Below are 21,289 nucleotides of genomic sequence, written 5' to 3' on the forward strand. Positions count from 1 at the left end.
GGTTAATGGTCAAGGTCATTTGGGTCCAAAGGTCAAAGACAAAGTGGATCTCTGACTTTGACCCTGGCTCTTGATGGAGGAGGTATATAAGGTGAAATAAAACAAATCAAAGCTAACAAATGAGTATTGCACCGGTATTTACATTTCTGTTAGCCCAGCAAATATGGAGGTGGAAGGAAACAAGACTCACATCATAGTACATGTAAAATGTATATTTTGCTTCCTTGCGAGTCCAAATGTCAAACGTCAAGCGCAGCTATATGGGAAGATTGCTTCTTGATGATTATGGGGGATATATTGCCACAAGACGGGGCCCTTACTGACCTGTCAGTGTTCTAGTTAAAAGCTCAGTCCTATGAGGTAACTGAACTTGTAATTAGAAGCTCAGTCCTATGAGGTAACTGAACTTGTAATTAGAAGCTCAGTCCTCTGAGGAAACTGAACTTGTAATTAGAAGCTCAGTCCTCTGAGGAAACTGAACTTGTAATTATAAGCTCTGTCCTATGAAGTAACTGAACTTTTAATTATAAGCTCAGTCCTATGAGGTATATGAACTTGTAATTAGAAGCTCAGTCCTCTGAGGTATATGAACTTGTAATTAGAAGCTCAGTCCTATGAGGTAACTGAACTTGTAATTATAAGCTCTGTCCTATGAGGTAACTGAACTTTTAATTATAAGCTCTGTCCTATGAGGTATATGAGCTTGTAATTATAAGCTCTGTCCTATGAGGTATATGAGCTTGTAATTATAAGCTCTGTCCTATGAGGTATATGAGCTTGTACTTATAAGCTCAGTCCTATGAGGTATATGAGCTTGTAATTATAAGCTCTGTTCTATGAGGTAAATGAGCTTGTTATTATAAGTTCAGTCCTATGAGGTATATGAGCTTGTAATTATAATCTCAGTCCTATGAGGTAAATGAGCTTGTAATTATAAGTTCTGTCCTATGAGGTATATGAGCTTGTAATTATAAGCTCTGTCCTATGAGGTATATGAGCTTGTAATTATAAGCTCTGTCCTATGAGCCTGAGGTATATGAGCTTGTAATTTTAAGCTCAGTCCTATGAGGTATATGAGCTTGTTATTATAAGCTCTGTCCTATGAGGTAAATGAGCTTGTAATTTTAAGCTCTGTCCTATGAGGTATATGAGGATGTAAACTCTGCCGTACACTAACAAATAATGTATATTTGCTGTTAACAGGTAATGAGGTGATACAGTACAAGCCATCAGATGATGTGATTCCAGACCTATTTGACCTGGCTGATCTGTCCCAAGCAGAGGATGATCCGCTGAGTAACTCCTCTGTGGACTGTTTCAAATCAAAAGCCCTCGAGACTCCTACCGTGCAAGTGTCATCAGACGAACTTGATATTGATTGACAATATGAAAACTGTGATCTTGTTAATTTTTGTACAGGTCTCAGAGAGACAAATATTTACCTCGTGGACACATTCTGAGGGTCGTGATGTTTGATATGACAGTCTCCTTTATAAAAGCAGTGGCGCTGGCTGAAATAGACTGATTTTCTTATCACAGACATACCAGGTATCTTGGTTATAAATGTTGTCTCCAAGCAAATATTGGATCTTAATAAGTGAGGTTGTCTCCAAACAAACATTTGCTCCCAACTATTAAGGTCACCTTTAAATAAACAATAGATCTTAGCTAGTGAGGTCATCTTGAAACAATTCTCGATCCTAACTGTTGAGATTTTGTCATTACAAAAAGTTGGGTCCTACCAGTGGAAGTCATACCCAAACAAATGGTGGATCATAGCTAAAGGTCATTGTAGCAGTGGATCTAGATATATGTCATTGTAGCAGTTGATCATAGCTATAGGTCATTGTAGCAGTGGATCTAGTTATAGGTCATTGTAGCAGTGGATCATAGCTACAGGTCATTGTAGCAGTGGATCATAGCTACAGGTCATTGTAGCAGTGGATCATAGCTTTAGGTCATTTAAGCAGTGGATCTAGATATAGCTCATTGTAGCAGTGGATCTAGATATAGGTCCTTGTAGCAGTGGATCTAGATATATGTCATTGCAGTGGATCTAGATATAGGTCATTTTAGCAGTGGATCTAGAGATAGGTCATTGTAGCAGTGGATCTAGATCTAGGTCATTGTAGCAGTGGATCTAGATCTAGGTCATTGTAGCAGTGGATCTAGATATAGGTCATTGTAGCAGTGGATCTAGATATAGGTCATTTAAGCAGTGGATCATAGCTATAGGTCATTTAAGCAGTGGATCTAGATATAGGTCATTGTAGCAGTGGATCTAGATATAGGTCATTGCAGTGGATCTAGATATAGGTCATTTTAGCAGTGGATCTAGATATAGGTCATTGTAGCAGTGGATCTAGATATAGGTCATTGTAGCAGTGGATCATAGCTACAGGTCATTGTAGCAGTGGATCATAGCTATAGGTCATTGTAGCTGTGGATCATAGCTATAGGTCATTGTAGCAGTGGATCTAGATATAGGTCATTGTGGCAGTGGATCTAGATATATGTCAATGTAGCAGTGGATCTAGCTATAGGTCATTGTAGCAGTGGATCTAGATATAGTTCATTGTAGCAGTGGATCTAGCTATAGGTCATTGTAGCAGTGGATCTAGATAAAGGTCATTGTAGCAGTGGATCTAGATATAGGTCATTGTAGCAGTGGATCATAGCTATAGATCATTGTAGCTGTGGATCATAGCTATAGGTCATTGTAGCAGTGGCTCTAGATATAGGTCATTGTAGCAGTGGATCTATATATAGGTCATTGTAGCAGTGGATCTAGATATAGGTCATTGTAGCAGTGGATCTAGATATATGTCAATGTAGCAGTGGATCTAGCTATAGGTCATTGTAGCAGTGGATCATAGCTATAGGTCATTGTAGCAGTGGATCAAGATAAAGGTCATTGTAGCAGTGGATCTAGATATAGGTCATTGTAGCAGTGGATCTAGGCTTTTGAAGTTATCCCTAAACAAATGATGCATCTAGGATAAAGGTCATCTCCAAACAAGCAATAGACCATGGCTATTGACTTTGTATCTGAAAGAAAATCGATTTTAGCAATAAGTCATCTACAAACAAATGATTGATCTTAGCTATTGACTCTATATTTGAACAAATAATGGATCTTGGAAATAGATCATCTGTGAAACAATTATGGATCTTAGATATTGAAATATTCTCCATACAAACAATGGATCTTAGCAGTAGGATGTGTTTACACAAATAATGGATCTTAATGGTTGAGGCTTTCTCCAAACAAAGAACTTTAGCTACTGAGATTGTTTCTAAACAAACAATGGATCTTGACAATATGTCATCTTCCAAAAATATTGGAGCTTATCTTTTGAGTTGTTCTCCAAACAATGCATTTTAGCAGTGGGCTATTGGCAAACTAAAAACTATCTTTACTACTAAGGTCATCTTCAAACAACATTGGATCTGAGCTGGTCATGTCCTAACAAACCATGGATCTTGGTTATTGAAGTGATTGGGAAGTGTTGGGTCTGACCTGTAAATGTCATCTCCTGGCAAACAATGGACTAAGCAATGGGTCATCTTCAAACAAACAAAAATCAATTGATGTATTGAAGTAACTCCCAAATAAACATGGATGGTAGAAACAGGTCGTCTCCAAAAGATGGATCTTAAGCTATTAAGGTCGTCTTCAAGCAGCTATTTGATCTTAGCAATATATCATCTCCAAGCAAACAATAGGTCTAAGCTATACGCCGCCTCTAAACAAACAGTGGATGTTGGCTATTGAGGTCATATTGAGAGTGAAGTCTTCGGTTGGGTGATCTTATTTTAAGAAAAGTATGTGTTTAGGGTTAAGCATTGGGCGAATGCTCACAGAATGCAAGTTAGATTCAAGGTGATATAAAAGTTACGTATGTATGAGGTGTCTAGTCGCTAACATGTACAAATGTCGGGCTTGTTTAACCGTAATGTGAACGTAAAATCTAGGGCAGTTGGATCTAGGAAAATAACTTATAATTAGTCCACAACCAGAACTAATAGAAAGTTTTATAGGTTTGCGATCTGTCCGTCTGTCAGTCTGTCTGTCTGATTGCTTCTTAGTTGTTTGGGGCATATCTTGTATAACTGTTCACACTTTTGCCAAATTTTGTTTGCAGGTAACTCATTAGATGATAGAAATAAGTTTTTGTGCCCTACCATATATACAGAGTTACAGGTTTTCAGATAATTTTTGGTACCTTTCTTGAGGTGGGGGACTATGCATTACTTGCAATACTCTGCCTGGTTATTACATATATAGATGTATAAACATTGTGAGTCAACTGCCAGTAATACAAAAAAGCTAGAAATCATTTTTTAAGTTTGACTATTGTTATAGTTTCTGGGTTCCTGTTCACTGCTTGAAATGAAATAATATATATACACAGCATTTTTTATGCCCATCTGTGGTTGATTGTATTTGTCCCTCTGTCCATGAACTGTTTCTCTACTGTACATGCATACAATTACTTCCATAAAGATACTCAGATTTACATAAACTTGCGCTGTAACTGCAGTTTTACAAAGTGTAAGACAAAATTGTTCAGCATTGAATATAATCTGTATGAGTAATCAACATACTTCTGTCTGATTGGTGGATTCATTTCCGTGCAATAACATACTTAAATATCGTCTGATTTGAACAAAAATTGCTAAGCAATGAAAAGGGGTGTAAGGCAAAATTTGGGATAGAGCAAAATCTATGCATCACCGATAAGCCTTCCTTTCTGCACAAAAACTATGATCAATAGCATAGATTTTTATGAAACTAATTTTTTGTATGCCTGTCTCGACAGGACGTGTTGTAATATGGCTTTTTTCATTCTCTCACCTGGCATCTGATTCCTTTGAAACTTGGTAGGGTTTGCCACAATCCAATATGATTAGGGATATTTAATGAGACATATTGATCCCATAATTATTAGCCTGCCCTTGTCTATTTTGAGCATAACAAATTTGTCTATACATTTCCCTGAAGCTTACAGTGGTTAATCATTGCCATTTCTAGTTGTGCATGTAAATTAGACATTTTTATGCAATAAGTATTTGCAGATCTAGAGTTACTGCCCTTTTTGTACATTTAAAGTTGTTTAAAAAAGCTACTGTGTGTCTTACCTGTCACATGGACCTACTTTTTGCAGACAAGTACCATCCATTACACTTTTCTCCAAAACCCAACTTTTTGTAATGATAGCGTTTACAACTATGAAACACTGCACTTTGTTTCCACAAATAATTAAAAAAGGATAGGCTATTATTTACCTGATCCTTGCTGTAGTGTTTGACACGGTTTCATCTTTGAATGGATTAATGAATTCTAGACTTCCTTATTATTACAGAGCCAATTATATATTATAGACCAATTTGTCAAGATGCGGCTGTTATTTGTTTCAAACCTTTTCCTTAAAGGACAAAGAAAGAGATTATTGTGCTTGAATCTTGCTGTGATGAAGGGCTTTTGCATTAACCAAATGCACCACTTTTGCCTACTTTCAGGGCAACAGGCCGGAGGCCAAACGTGTGGAAACCTTCTAAGAACTTTTGAACAGAACTATGAAGCTTAAAGTCATGAATTTTCGCTTGGAGCTTTCTAATTTTGTTGGAAGAAATGACATTGACCACTTTCAAGGTCACAAAGGTTAAAAATGTAAAAATTCCATGATTCTTATTGCTTTCTTGATGAGATGGAATGTTCATATGGTTAAATGGATGACAAACCTGCTCACAGTTATCTGTATATTTACCTGGTAGATAGAAGAAAAATCACTAGGTGAGCGATTCCGGGCGTTGGCTCTCTTGGTTTTACTGACATGTGCCCATAGTTGATTAACACATTTGATAATTACAGTAGAATAGAGGTGTTCCTAGCTGAAGTTGCTGGATTTTAAGATGACGACTATGGGGACAGTTTTGTATAGAAAGTATGCAATGCGTCCCCTCAAAATACTGGCTGGATAGTGTAACATCCAGATTACGTGAGCAGTAACTTGGTCTGTTTTTGTTTATCAGCTTCCAACTGTTTTGACCACAGCTCATTTATGAAATAGGGAGAAACCTTTTCTGATGAGCCTCGGCTGAGACTTTGAAGGCCTGCATTAACAATTATAGATCTATAAGGTTTTACCACTGAAAAATTGCATTTTAAAAATAGACAAACGGGTAAGGTCACATACACAAAAAGGCCCCTGATAAAAGTGACTAGACTTCACTGTATACATGGAAAAATACAAAGCATTAGTATTATCGATGGAACATTGTAGGTGAGCAATTGTCTAGATGCGATACATTTTGCTTGTAGATTGTGTATTTACCAATGAACACATATCCTAATTAGCCCATACAAGACGCCATCAAACAGGGTTCTAACGTAACTTTATATATATGGGACAATTATGTTTGTTTTTATGAAAAGAACAAAGAGTACACTGTCATTTTATTGCGACATCCTAGTCAAATGAACTGGCACACCATTTGAAATGCCATTGGCAATGATTTCTGTTACTTAAGTAACATGAACTATTCTTGTTTCACAATTAATACCAATTCTATGGGGTGAGTTCTCATATCTTTCTCTATGCTTTTCACTTAGAAAAGATTATGAAGGACAAAACCCCATTTCGTGAAATAATAATTGGTACTGAAGAAGTAATATTTATTGTCTCTAATTAAAAAAAGAGACATGTGTAGTAATATTCTACATTCTGTTTATATAAAAAGAAAGCAAAACAAAAAACACAAAATTGCAGTTGTTGCCTTTATAGACTTTCTCTTAAGTTTAACCCTTCTGCAGTCCGACCTAAGTGTTGATACTGTGGATCAACAGTTGGGTGTCACTGACCAATTGGTGTACGGCTTTAATGTTTAAGCCAGTATTTATCTGTTGTAGAAGCTGTTGTTATTGTTTTAACTTGTGTATTTAAGATTGAAAAAAATAATTGTTTTCATGCTTTATTTTTGTACTGTGAAGCCTTTTTCAATTCACTTTGTATATTTTCACATAGTAGGAAATACATTAATTCATTATTGATGTATACAAAGACATTGATTTATAGAGGTGATATTTACGTGTTTATTACCGTCCTCAAAATTCAAGAGTTCTGCTCTAATTACACGTATCTTCTCATACACATATCTTCTCTGCACTGCTCAAATTTGTTATGACAAAATGGAAGGCTCGTGGTAAGCTACTTGATTGGTTTCAAATGTAAAATCCTGACCAATAGCTGGTCTGATACCTGTCCTTTGAAGGTAACAGAAGAGCAACATACCCTTACGTCGCTGCACAATTCTTTTGATCCTCATCAGATACAATGGACTACTAGTCTATTTGTATTGTAAGCAAGGTGTTTGGTAAAAAGCCTCCAATTTTGTCATGACATATTCAAGGGATACAGGGGAAATATGAGTAGCCTTGGATTTTGAGGATGGTTCACTACAGGAAGTTAACCAATCAATTGTTTAGGTGGTATGGTTTTGTAAGCATACTTCATTAAATTAAATAGTGTTTGACCATGTCATGCTTTGGTCGATGGATAAGAGAAATATTGAATTGTTGGCAGGTTATCTGTTCTCGGTTACAAATTTAAAAAAAAAGAATGTTGTTTACATAGTGAGCACCAGAACACGAGTATAAAAGTGCTGAGTATATGTTTAAGTATGTCAACTGTTATATATGTCACTGGAGTTGTTGGTGGATTTACTTCAGTCACTGTGTTCTGTAAATAGACAGTATCTTCATGTAGGTCACGTTTTGCATGCGGTTTGTAATAATTGTGTGTGAAAGGGAGAAGGATGTTTTTTTAATGAACAAGTGGAAACATGCAACTGTAACTTTTAATCATCAACATTACATAATCATATTGGTTAAAGATGACATGACTATTATTAATGCTAAAACAAAGACTTTGGATCTGATGTTTTAATTATAATTCATGTTTTAATTACCATTCATATCATTAATGAATATTCATTTTTTGTTCGGAAGTTGTTTGTAGATAATTTTTTGTTAAAGTACATTAAAGTAGATTCTATGCCAAAACTTCAGATAGAGTTAGAGTTAAAGTTGTATATATAGCTACGTAGCCAAGTTATACATAATACATGAATAGGCCCGCCGTAATGAAGTTAGGTGGGATGAACTGGAATCCTGGTGTCTGTTGATTTGTCCGTCTGTATAGATTTGTCCTACAGTATTGCATTGATGTCAGTTTGTACACTTAATCAATATATGCGTGATATTATTTAGCCATTTGATTGATTTTTTTTGACAAATTCTGTAGAGTTATGACCCTTCTCATTAAAGAAAATATGGCTGTACTGCTTCTCTTAAAATACTGCATAGATTTCACTGAACTCTTTAAATTTTAATAAGTTTGAAGGCAGTTGTAATCTATACAATATAGTTTTTCTTTTTGAATTTTGTAAATATTATTTAGTCCATTACAACGGAAAGAGGAGGTGTGGGAATATATAGCCTACAGATTACAGTTCTACTTTTAGTACCTTGTTCATGTGACAAATGTCATGTATTTTACCGGAAAAGTAAGATACATAGACATCAGTTCAATAATTATTACCAGGTAATTCTAATCGGATAGAAAACAAATTTGAAATATATGCATTTCAATCTGATTTTCGCTTTAAGAATGTTTATAGTACCATATATTTACTGCTGCATGTTTACAATAGGAGTAAGAGTAAAATCAAGCATGTTCACTGCTTGGATGTGAATGAAATCTGATGTTTGATTCACTGTACAAAACCTTTTCTTACCTTATAAACTTAAAAACTTTGTAAGTTGATGTAAAAATGTAAAAAAGTTTTGGGAAAAAGATAGGTTCACATTTTTATTTGAGAAAACTAGCAGTAAATATCGCCTATAAAGGTACCTGAATTATTTTTGTCTCATTTCTTTTGTTACTAGGCATCTTCAAAAGAAAATACAAGAAACAATTACTTAAACCATGACTAAGGTAATTCTAAAACTTAAACCATGACTCAAGTACTTCTAAGATTTAATGCCAGAGCAATTCCGGTTTTAAACACTAGTCTGCTTAAAGTGGCAGTAAAATCTTTCACAGGTAAAACTTTAAGTATTTGTTTTACATTAATTCTGCTTGATCTTAGTCCATCACATCTAATACTTGAAAACAGAAATACCCTCCCCCTAAAAAAAAATCACAAAAAAAACCGATGAAAAAACCTGCTTTATAACCTTTGTCCCGTCATTGAAATTCTTACTATGACCTTAGTCACTTTGTACCAGGTCATGTTAGTTTTATTAATGTCTCAGAATTTGAGTTCTAAGATGTTAACATGTGTAATTATGTTATGCTAATACAATGATTAACATGTATTAATGATATATGTTTGGATCAATTTTATGCTTTTTGTTTTAGTATTGCAGTACAAATTAACACATATATGTTATGAAATAGTTCCTTGCTATTTAGAAAGGTCTTTGTTAGCAGAGAAGGTATTAGAAAGAGATAGGGGTGTTTAGTTAGCAGGGATTATAACAAGGAACAGTACAGGACGGGAGTATTGTCGCTATGCATGAAGGTGCGAGACCGAGTTGAATGTCAGGAGAGGCGAGTGATCCATCTTTAGACAGGGTATGTGTGTGTGCGCACATGGTTTATGAAATTTGAAGTCATTGCTGTCATGCCTGATCATGTGTACCTGTAACAGTGTGTATGTATATGTGTGTGTGTGAACATGAATTCAGTAACGTAAATTATAAGTCACATGAGCTATCGTGCATAATCATGTATAATAAGCATTTTGAAATAAATCACTGAAGCAAATTCTAGGGGTTGTGACTCTATTGTGGTTTTATCTTGGAATGATCCAACATATGGCTATTTTCTGACAGAAAGATGAAAACAACAGGGAGGAAATTATAGCTTACTGCCACAATAGTTATGATATGTTGTATATGATTTAAACCGAGATTCTTCGAAGTGTGCTGTTACAAACCTTATTCCACGAGTCACGATTAAAAATATGTAACACAAAAATATGGCGATTGTAAGTAATGTTTATTTACTGACGAAAAAGAATATAAATAGACTCCAAACGTTTGCAGGATTAATATGGGATTTAGCTCCCCTCAACAGCTAAGCTCATATAAAGGTGGATAAATTGGAAGACACCGCCGACAAAAAAGTGTATACAAGGGAAATTGATAAGGATCCTAAGTACAGCGTTAAGCACAAGAACATCAGCACTTAAACATGTACAGCATTAAGCACAAGAACATCGGCACTTAAACATGTATAGCATTAAGCACAAGAACATCAGCCCTAAAACATGTACAGCATTAAGCACACGAACATCGGCACTGAAACATGTACAGCACTAAAACATGTACAGCATTAAGCACACGAACATCGGCACTGAAACATGTACAGCACTAAAACATGTACAGCACTAAAACATGTGCAACACTAAGCACAAGAACATCAGCACTAAAACATGTACAGCATTAAGCACAAGAACATCGGCACTAAGACATGTACAGCAGTAAGCACAAGAACATCAACCCTAAAACATGTACAGCACTAAAACATGCACAGCATTAAGCACAGGAACATCGGCACTAAAACATGTACAGCGTTAAGCACAAGAACATCAGCACTAAAACATGTACAGCGTTAAGCACAAGAACATCAACACTAAAACATGTACAGCACTAAAACATGTACAACATTAAGCACAAGAACATCAACCCTAAAACATGTACAGCACTAAAACATGTACAGCATTAAGCACAAGAACATCAGCACTTAAACATGTACAGCAGTAAGCACACGAACATCAACACTAAAACATGTACAGCATTAAACACAAGAACATCAGCACTAAAACATGTACAGCATTAAACACAAGAACATCAACACTAAAACATGTACAGCATTAAAACATGTACAGCATTAAGAACAAGAACACCAGCACTAAAACATGTACAGCATTAAGCACACGAACATCAGCATTAAAACATGTACAGCATTAAGCACAAGAACATCGGCAATAAAACATGTACAGCATTAAGCAAAAGAACATCAACCCTAAAACATGTACAGCATTAAGCACACGAACATTAGCACTAAAACATGTTCAGCATTAAGCACAAGAACATCAACCCTAAAACATGTACAACATTAAGCACAAGAACATCAGCACTAAAACATGTACAGCATTAAGCACAAGAACATCGGCTCTAAAACATGTACAGCATTAAGCACAAGAACATCAACCCTAAAACATATACCGCACTAAAACATGTACAGCATTAAGCACAAGAACATCAACACTAAAACATATACAGCACTAAAACATGTACAGCATTAAGCACAAGAACATCAGCACTAAAACATGCACAGCACTAAAACATGTACAGCATTAAACACAAGAACATCAGCACTAAAACATGTACAGCACTAAAACATGTACAGCATTAAGCACAAGAACATCAACCCTAAAACATGTACAGCGCTAAGCACAAGAACATCAGCACTAAAACATGTACAGCACTAAAACATGTACAGCATTAAACACAAGAACATCAGCACTAAAACATGTACAGCATTAAGCACAAGAACATCAGCGCTAAAACATGTACAGCATAAAGCACAAGAACATCAATCCTAAAACATGTACAGCACTAAAACATGTACAGCATTAAGTACAAGAACATCAGCATTAAGCACAAGAACATCAGCACTAAAACATTTTCCAGTTATAGTTATCATATAGCACATGACATTACATCAAAGTATGCTATATTTATGGATACAGTAAAACAATATCGGCACTAAACTGTGTTATATTTACAAGATACTATAACGAATTTCACACTGAAACTTGTTAGATGAATAAGATTCAATGTAATGAAATTAACATCAACAATAAAGCATGTGTTGAATATGGTAAAGATTCTAATAGCTGAATACAGTGTCAATTTGTGATGAAATAGCTTGCTTGCAACACGAGCGCTTTTAAAGAAAGTTTTATTTTTTGTGAGATTTCTACTATAAATTGGAAAGTGAAGTTCAAGATCACCTTAAAAATGTCACTGACTACAAAACAAGGTTACCATTAATTGCTAGGGGTTTTGAATACCTTTACTAATAATTAATTAAGTAATTAATGAATTGTTATTAATTATGCGTAAATTTCCACAGATCACGTTGACCAGCGATTGGAGCCTGAAACATGTAATATGTATGTACACCCCAACATTTGTTGAAAAAGGACCATCATTAAGCGTATTTTATAGAAAAATATTACCCAATAAGAATGTGTAAGTGTAATAATTTATCCATAAATATGCATGAATCATATTGTCGAGTGAATTTAGTCTTAAAAATGTTAATATGTATACATGTACACACCAAATTCTGTAGAAATAGGACCAGTATTAGAGCACTTATTGCATAGGAACCAATAAACCAATCAAAATGTATATGCACAGATGACATTGCCTAGCGAACTTAGTCTTAAACATCTTCATATGAATGTGCACGTAATTTTGTTCAAATCATACCATTATTAGAGCACTTATTGCACAGAAACCAATAAACCAATCGAAATTTATATGCACAGATGACATTGCCAAGCGAACTTAGTCTTAAACATCTTCATATGAATGTGCACGTAATTTTGTTCAAATCATACCATTATTAGCGTAATTATTGCACGGAAACCAATAAACCAATCAAAATGTATAACGGTATTAATTATGCGTAATTATGCACGGATGACATTGACCAGCGAACTTAGTCTTAAACATGTGCACACTAAATTCTGTAGAAATAAGATTGTTAGAGCACTTAATGCACGAAACAAATCAGCCAATCAGAATGTATAAATGTAATAAATTATGCGTAAATAAGCAAGGATCACATTGATGAGCGAACTTTGTCTTTAAACATGTTAATATGTACGCGCACACCGAATTTAGCGTAGTTATTGCACGGGAACTGAAACGTGACGCACGGACGCCCCTAAATTAATAACCCCGACTTCTTCTAAAAGCGAGGGATAAAAAAGCCTGATTTCTTAACCCGATGACCAATCAACACTAACCACAGTTAAAAGGGATATGTACAGGTCTCGTTTGTATTGGATTACAAAACTTTAGACGATTTTATCGCTTACTCTATTACATAATTGCTCAACACAGCCTCTATCAACACTTCTTGAACCCGAAAGGGGAGTATTTTGGTTATAAATTGAGTCTCCTTTGCAATAGTCGATCATACTCCAGCAAAATTTGATTCGAAGCATCATTAGGACCAGGATGCAAATCTTACACAAAGGAATTGTATTGCCCCTTTGGTGCTGAAGGGCGAAGCCCCAACAATTAACAACCTTATTTTCAATGAGAATGTTTTGCTCTATGAGTGCTTTAGGATCCAGATGAACAGTACAGACCCTGTTGGACTCTTGTTCGACGCTAAACCTTAATTAAAATATCTATGTATGTTAATGCACAAACCAATCAAAACTGAAAGTAACGATATTGATTTGAAATGTTGTTAACACATATTTATATATTGTTAATTTTTTTAAAGTGACATACAGTAATTCTCTTTCTAAAGGATAAAGAAAAGCATGGAATTGATATATATTGAAGTAAAAACACTTGTATTTGATAAATTTTCATTTTCAAAATTTACATTTATTTTTCGACATTAAACATTTTGTTCTAGGAATTAGAGAACAAGCAATAAGCTTATATTATTTCTGTTACGCTGAAGCAACCTGTATCTAGTTGAAATCAATGACTACATTATGTTTCACCTTCGCTACATTTGTCTGTGGTTGACTGCTGGTTCTCCACTGGAATCAATTTCGTTTTATCGAATATTTCAGGAAAAGAGATACATTCATGATGGTAGTGTCCATGTATGGAAAACTCATTATATTTTAATTGGAGTCACACAGCGATACCACTGGGTATGAAATAAACGTTTACAAGGCTGGTTACGTAACACCGTATAGTGCAGTTCTGTATTCCCATACCACTGCCAAAATGTAATCAGGCATTGGAAACACTTTCCTCAGAATGACTATTTATTACAGAAAAAATAACATACACATCACATAAATTTCTGAAAGTTAATTATGGCATATTCTGTGGCCACGGCTGTAGTTGAAATATTTTATGTTCAATAATATTTGAAATTGTGAGTGTCGCCACGGGCTGACACCATCAATGTTTTGTTATCCTAACACACAAGAAAAAAATCCACAACGGGTTTCTGAGTGTAAAAATGCGTTTTTTAGACTTTTTTTGTTTGTCTTTTAATACAGATTTGACTTTGAAGATACATCTATATGTACAAGAAATGTACAAAAATCATACATTTGTGAAAGTATTGATTTTATAATGTGGTACTTGATAGAAGCTTTCATACGACAATGAGAAAGCATGTTTTTCTGGATACAATGTCCAATCGGACTAAAGACTTGTGATTAGAAACTCATGTTTTGTAGACGCCACACTCAATCTTACTTCTATAGCACCATGCAGTGTTATGATTTGTTAACTTAACTCAATTTTAAAGCTTTTGAATTTGTTTTATTCCAAACCAAATTGCAAAACGCCATGGTATATTTCTGAATGTGATTAATGAGAAGAATAGATATCGTTAAGTTCAGATCAAGAACAACAAGAACAAAATAAACAAAATAAAATATTTTTGCCTCATTATTATTTTCAAGTTAACAAATCACCAAAATCGGGATCCTGGGCATAGCCCATGTTTGATTGATCTACCTGCCATTGCTCTTTCTATGCTGTACCGTGTACATGTTGATTGTAAAGTCCCAGCACGTACCCGCATTATCGACTATGATAACCGTAAAGAGGTGTGAGTAGAAAAGGTAACAACATTTACGATGTTAATGATCTGCTCAAAGATTTTCTCAATAGGACTATATTCTTAAAAAGTATCCTATTGGACACAATTTGTATATTTTAATTAATAAAACTTAATCAGATCCCTACAAAAAGCACCGATAAATCCCATTAAGTTAATTATTCCCGATTAAATCACGTTCTGTGTGCATCCTTGACATATAATACAGGCTCTTCGTTCTGTGTGCAGCCTTGATATATAATGCAGCCTGTTCGTTCTGTGTGAAGTCTTGATATATAATTCTGTGTGAAGTCTTGATATATAATACAGTCACTTCGTTCTGTGTGAAGTCTTGATATATAATACAACCACTTCGTTCTGTATGCAGCCTTGATATATAATACAGCCACTTCGTTCTGTGTGCAGCCTTGATATATAATACAGTCACTTCGTTCTGTGTGAAGTCTTGATAGATAATTCTGTGTGAAGTCTTTATATATAATACAGTCACTTCGTTCCGTGTGAAGTCTTGATGTATAATACAACCACTTCGTTCTTTTTATAGACTTGATTTATAATGCAGACACTTCGTTCTTGATGCAGCCTTGATATATAATGCAGACACTTCGTTCTGTATGCAGCCTTGATATATAAAACAGCCACTTCGTTCTGTACGCAGCCTTGATATATAATACAGCCACCTCATTCTGTGTGAAGTCTTGATATATAATAAAGCCACTTCGTTCTGTGTGAAGTGTTGATATATAATACAGCCACTTTGGCCTGTATGCAGCCTTGATATATAATACAGCCACTTCGTTCTGTATGCAGCCTTGATATATAATACAGCCACTTCGTTCTTTTTATAGACTTGATTTATAATACAGCCACTTCGTTCTGTATGCAGCCTTGATATATAATGCAGCCCCTTCGTTCTGTATGCAGCCATGATATATAATACAGTCACTTCGTTCTTTTTATAGACTTGATTTATAATACAGCCACTTCGTTCTGTATGCAGCCTTGATATATAATACAGTCACTTCGTTCTTTTTATAGACTTGATTTATAATACAGCCACTTCTTTCTGTGTGAAGTCTTGATATATAATAAAGCCACTTCGTTCTGTGTGAAGTGTTGATATATAATACAGCCACTCCGTTCTGTATGCAGCCTTGATATATATTACAGCCACTTCGTTCTGTACGCAGCCTTGATATATAATACAGCCACTTCGTTCTGTATGCAGCCTTGATATATAATACAACCACTTCGTTCTTTTTATAGACTTGATTTATAATGCAGACACTTCGTTCTGTATGCAGCCTTGATATAGAATACAGCCACTTCGTTCTGTACGCAGCCTTGATATATAATGCAGACACTTCGTTCTGTATGCAGCCTTGGTATATAATGCAGCCACTTCTTTCTGTATGCAGCCTTGATATATATTACAGCCACTTCGTTCTGTACGAAGCCTTGATATATAATACAGCCTCTTCGTTCTGTATGCAGCCTTGATAAATAATACTGCCACTTCATTTTGTGTGAAGTCTTGATATATCATACAGCCACTTCGATCTGTATGCAGCCTTGATATATAATGCAGCCACTTCGTTCTGTATGCAGCCTTGATAAATAATACAGCCACTTCGTTCTGTACGCAGCCTTGATATATAATGCAGCCACTTCGTTCTGTATGCAGCCTTGATAAATAATACAGCCACTTCATTTTGTGTGAAGTCTTGATATATAATACAGCCACTTCGTTCTGTATGCAGCCTTGATATATAATACAGCCACTTCGGCCTGTATGCAGCCTTGATATATAATGCAGACACTTCGTTCTGTATGCAGCCTTGATATATAATACAGCCACTTCGTTCTGTATGCAGCCTTGATAAATAATACAGCCACTTCATTCTGTGTGAAATCTTGATATATAATAAAGCCACTTCGTTCTGTATGAAGTGTTGATATATAATACAACCACTTCGTTCTGTATGCAGCCTTGATATATAATACAGCCCCTTTGTTCTGTAAGCAGCCTTGATATATAATGCAGACACTTCTTTCTGTATGCAGCCTTGATAAATAATACAGCCACTTCATTCTGTGTGAAGTCTTGATATATAATACAGCCACTTCGTTCTGTATGCAGCCTTGATAAATAATACAGCCACTTCATTCTGTGTGAAGTCTTGATATATAATAAAGCCACTTCGTTCTGTATGAAGTGTTGATATATAATACAGCCACTTTGGTCTGTATGCAGCCTTGATATATAATACAGCCACTTCGTTCTGTATGCAGCCTTCATATTTTAAACAGCCACTTCGTTCTTTTAATAGACTTGTTTTATAATAAAGCCCCTTTGTTCTGTGTGAAGTCTTGATATATAATACAGCAACTTCGTTCTGTGTGAAGTCTTGATATATTATACAGCCACTTCGTTCTGTGTGAAGTCTTGATATATAATGCGGCCACTTCGTTCTGTGTGAAGTCGTTATATTTAATACAACCACTTCGTTCTGTGTGAAGTGTTGATATAAAATACAGCCACTTCGTTCTGTGTGAAGTCTTGATATATAATACGGCCAATTCGATCTGTATGAAGTCTTGATATATAATACAACCACTTCGATCTGTGTGAAGTCTTGATATATAATACAGCCACATCGTTCTGTATGCAGCCTTGATATATAATACAACCACTTCGTTCTGTATGCTGCCTTGATATATAATTCAACCACTTCGTTCTGTATGCAGCCTTGATATATAATACAACCACTTCGATCTGTGTGAAGTCTTGATAAATAATACAGCCACATCGTTCTGTATGCAGCCTTGATATATAATACAACCACTTCGATCTGTGTGAAGTCTTGATATATAATACAGCCACATCGTTCTGTATGCAGCCTTGATATATAATACAACCACTTCGTTCTGTATGCTGCCTTGATATATAATTCAACCACTTCGTTCTGTATGCAGCCTTGATATATAATACAACCACTTCGATCTTTGTGAAGTCTTGATATATAATACAACCACTTCGTTCTGTGTGAAGTCTTGATATATTATACAGCCATTTCTTTCTGTGTGAAGTGTTGATATACAATACAGCCACCTCGTTCTGTGTGAAGTCTTGATATATAATACAGCCATTTCGTTCTGTGTGAAGTCTTGATATATAATACAGCCACTTCGTTCTGTGTGAAGTCTTGATATATAATACAACCACTTCGATCTGTGTGAATTCTTGATATAAAATACAGTCACTTCCGTTAGTATACAGACCTTACATATAATAAATCCATTTCGTTCTATTTGCAGACTTGATTTATAACACAGTTACTATTTACAGACTTGACATATAATACAGTAGTCGTGTTCCCGGACGCCAAACGTGTCTGGATTGTGAATTGGCAGGATGACTGGAACTTTTTTGTATAGAAAATGTCAATTGTATCCCTACAACATTGGCTGAAAGTGAGATAACCGGATTAGTGACTGCTTGATCAAGGACCCTAGACTATATATCACCACAAGAGATAGCGTTAATTCCTCTCCCTTGGTGCAGATAGTGTGTGGAATATGTAATTTTGCCTATCTGAAATAGGCCGACAGTAGCTCGCTTAGCAGATTGAATTTTAACAGTTCTTTGGCTCAAGGTTCGAATCATGTCAAGGCTGCTGCTTTTCTCTGTTCAGTTGAAAACCAAATTGGTGCGACGTCTGTTAAAAGTACTATGTTTGCTCGAAAAAGGGATACATTAACCAAAGTTGTAGATAATATTGCTTTTTCTATTTGGTCGGTTAACGGTCTAAACATTGCGGATCTTGGCTTAGAATTATTGTATGTGCATTGCATTTCTCATGAAAACGATGACATAGAAAAGATGCAGCGGCATGAACAAATGTTCTTAAAAATACCACAGATACAGCCCAAATGGAGAGTTTATCAAAAACAACAAGAGAATTCTGAAGTGTAAACAAAAAAATAATTCAAATACAAAATCATTGAAACAATGGCAAAATATCAACAAAGATGTGATTGCAAAGGAGTCCATTGAAAAAGTACGCCTCTGCCATGTAAATCTAGGTTATGTAAAACTAGGCCATGTAAATCTAGGCCATGTAAATCTAGGTCAATCCGAGGGATGTCACGTCCTCCAAGTGAGAAGCAGTTAAGTGACCATAAAACACAATGATTAGAATAATCACAAACGTTGGTATTCATATCGCAAATGGAAACATAATACTCCCCAATAAGATAATGATGTCAATCTGAATCAGGCTCATCGTCTTCACCAGCCTGTATCTTTCAAAACCTCCTGCTTTGTAATTTTGTGAGTCAGCATTCGGCGCTTATCACAGAAATCGTTATATTCTGAGAACAACGATGAATATGGAATCAACTTTGACATATAAGCACCGCAAATGGGAGAAACATGGACGTCTCTGCTGAATTTCAACATTTACTAATTACAGTAGGCCGTCTCTGTTGGTCACTGTGGCCAGTAAAGGTCGAGGTAAGCAGCTGATGTAGAAGAGTCAATTGTGTCGTTGATTTCAAAGACAGGAGGGTTTATCACATCGTCGATCTATCTTAAAGTGAATTTAAGGGAATTTACAAGGTCTTTGTTACCTCTCCTGATAAGCTCATCGATACATTCGGCTTCAAATGAAACACATTGAGTAGCAGAGAGAGAGAGAGAGAGTGTGTGACACAGTCTATCCCCATGGTTGTGACAGCAGTCTGCTGGAACATTATGCTACCAAAATCATCGATGATATGGTCCTGGAATTCAATCATTTTCATACCCTTTTTCCTCATTTATCTCATCCTGGTCTCGTCTTTTTCACAAAGTATTCTCGAAAATAGTTCACGAATATAGATTTGCATCGGCCATTGCTAAGTGAAAGAAAGCTCTAATATAAAATAATCGTAATGAAGGTGTTCTTTCAGTTTGGTATGATTTATGGTAGAACACAGAGTAGTAAGTCAAATATTCGGATTAAAGAAAGGATTTGTAAGATTTAATATTTTGAGTTCTTCAAATTAACACTCCATTTTATAAAAAAATGTAACCTTGATTTAGTGGTACTAGGATTTTTTTTGAATATTTCCTTAGTTAAACAACTGACAGAGCCTGCGACAAAAGTTGTTTGCATGGTTTTTGTGAAGTTTAAGTAATTTTTACAAACGGAATAGGTCCATATCCTAACAATTTCAGGAACAAATGTTTATAGCGCATTATAATCTTGTATTTCGTTTTTCAAAGAATTAGACAATAATACCGAAAGGAGTTGTTGAAGTGCGACCCGCTCTCATTGGTAATTTTGTGGATTTGCAAAACCCAAGCTGTCACCTGGGATCTAAGTTGAAGTATGAGTAGGGTTTCCATGGTTATTGGGCAAGTTATTTTTCACAGGAGATGTAATAGTGTTGCAAATAAGGAACCCGTTATTTAAATATTTATCTGCAAACATAACTACACTTACACTTATCACATAAATCCTTGCATGTTGATCGGAGCTCGGGGTCAAGAAATACTTGGAGTTCATTCTGCTTATTCGTTTTAAGATGATACGCCTTATAGACTTATTCCACTATGAAAGGTAATCCGACCAGCATTCGCTCGTTTTGTCAATGGCAATAGTATTCCGACAGAATTCCATTATCTTGGAATTGTAGCGTTTGCCAGTACTTCATGTATGTAGGAGAATGTGTTGAGAACTGATGGAGTTGCCTTTGTATCTGAAGTAAGTTTATATATTAGTTAGACTGACGTGTAAGTTTATATTTTAGTTAGACTGACGTGTAAGTTTATATATTAGTTAGACTGACGTGTAAGTTTATATTTTAGTTAGACTGACGTGTAAGTTTATATATTAGTTAGACTGACGTGTAAGTTTATATTTTAGTTAGACTGACGTGTAAGTTTATATATTAGTTAGACTGACGTGTAAGTTTATATTTTAGTTAGACTGACGTGTAAGTTTATATATTAGTTAGACTGACGTGTAAGTTTATATTTTAGTTAGACTGACGTGTAAGTTTATATTTTAGTTAGACTGACGTGTAAGTTTATATTTTAGTTAGACTGACGTGTAAGTTTATATTTTAGTTAGACTGACGTGTAAGTTTATATTTTAGTTAGACTGACGTGTAAGTTTATATTTTAGTTAGACTGACGTGTAAGTTTATATTTTAGTTAGACTGACTGGTTGTGCAGGATAGCACTGTTGTTAAATACATCTAATCCTTTGCGGTTCCACTTTCATAAAATACAAAGTTACGCCATAATTTTACGCCATATTCTAAGCTAGTTTCCATAAATTTCTAGGAACTGTTTTCAGTAGAATACTCTTGTTATGTTCGTTATA

The 21,289-nt window shown here is 35.3% G+C and overlaps 1 protein-coding gene across 12 annotated transcripts in view; it reads left to right on the top strand.

Annotated features, from left to right (window-relative positions):
- The window catches only part of LOC110442707 (heat shock factor protein-like), a 31,513-nt gene extending 21,680 nt beyond the window's left edge, over positions 1-9,833 (top strand). For 3 of the 12 annotated variants that reach the window (XM_021486431.1, XM_021486442.1, XM_021486443.1), the window contains 2 exons: positions 1,204-2,013; positions 2,151-9,833. In XM_021486431.1, the coding sequence (XP_021342106.1) occupies positions 1,204-1,382 (179 nt within the window). In that variant the 3' untranslated portion in view covers positions 1,383-2,013; positions 2,151-9,833. The remainder of the gene's footprint in view (positions 1-1,203; positions 2,014-2,150) is intronic. The other 9 variants (XM_021486435.1, XM_021486433.1, XM_021486440.1 and 6 more) reach the window with 9 other exon arrangements.
- Positions 9,834-21,289: the final 11,456 nt, after the last annotated feature.

Source organism: Mizuhopecten yessoensis, unplaced genomic scaffold (assembly GCF_002113885.1).
Source record: "Mizuhopecten yessoensis strain PY_sf001 unplaced genomic scaffold, ASM211388v2 scaffold716293, whole genome shotgun sequence".
NCBI classification, from domain to species: domain Eukaryota; kingdom Metazoa; phylum Mollusca; class Bivalvia; order Pectinida; family Pectinidae; genus Mizuhopecten; species Mizuhopecten yessoensis.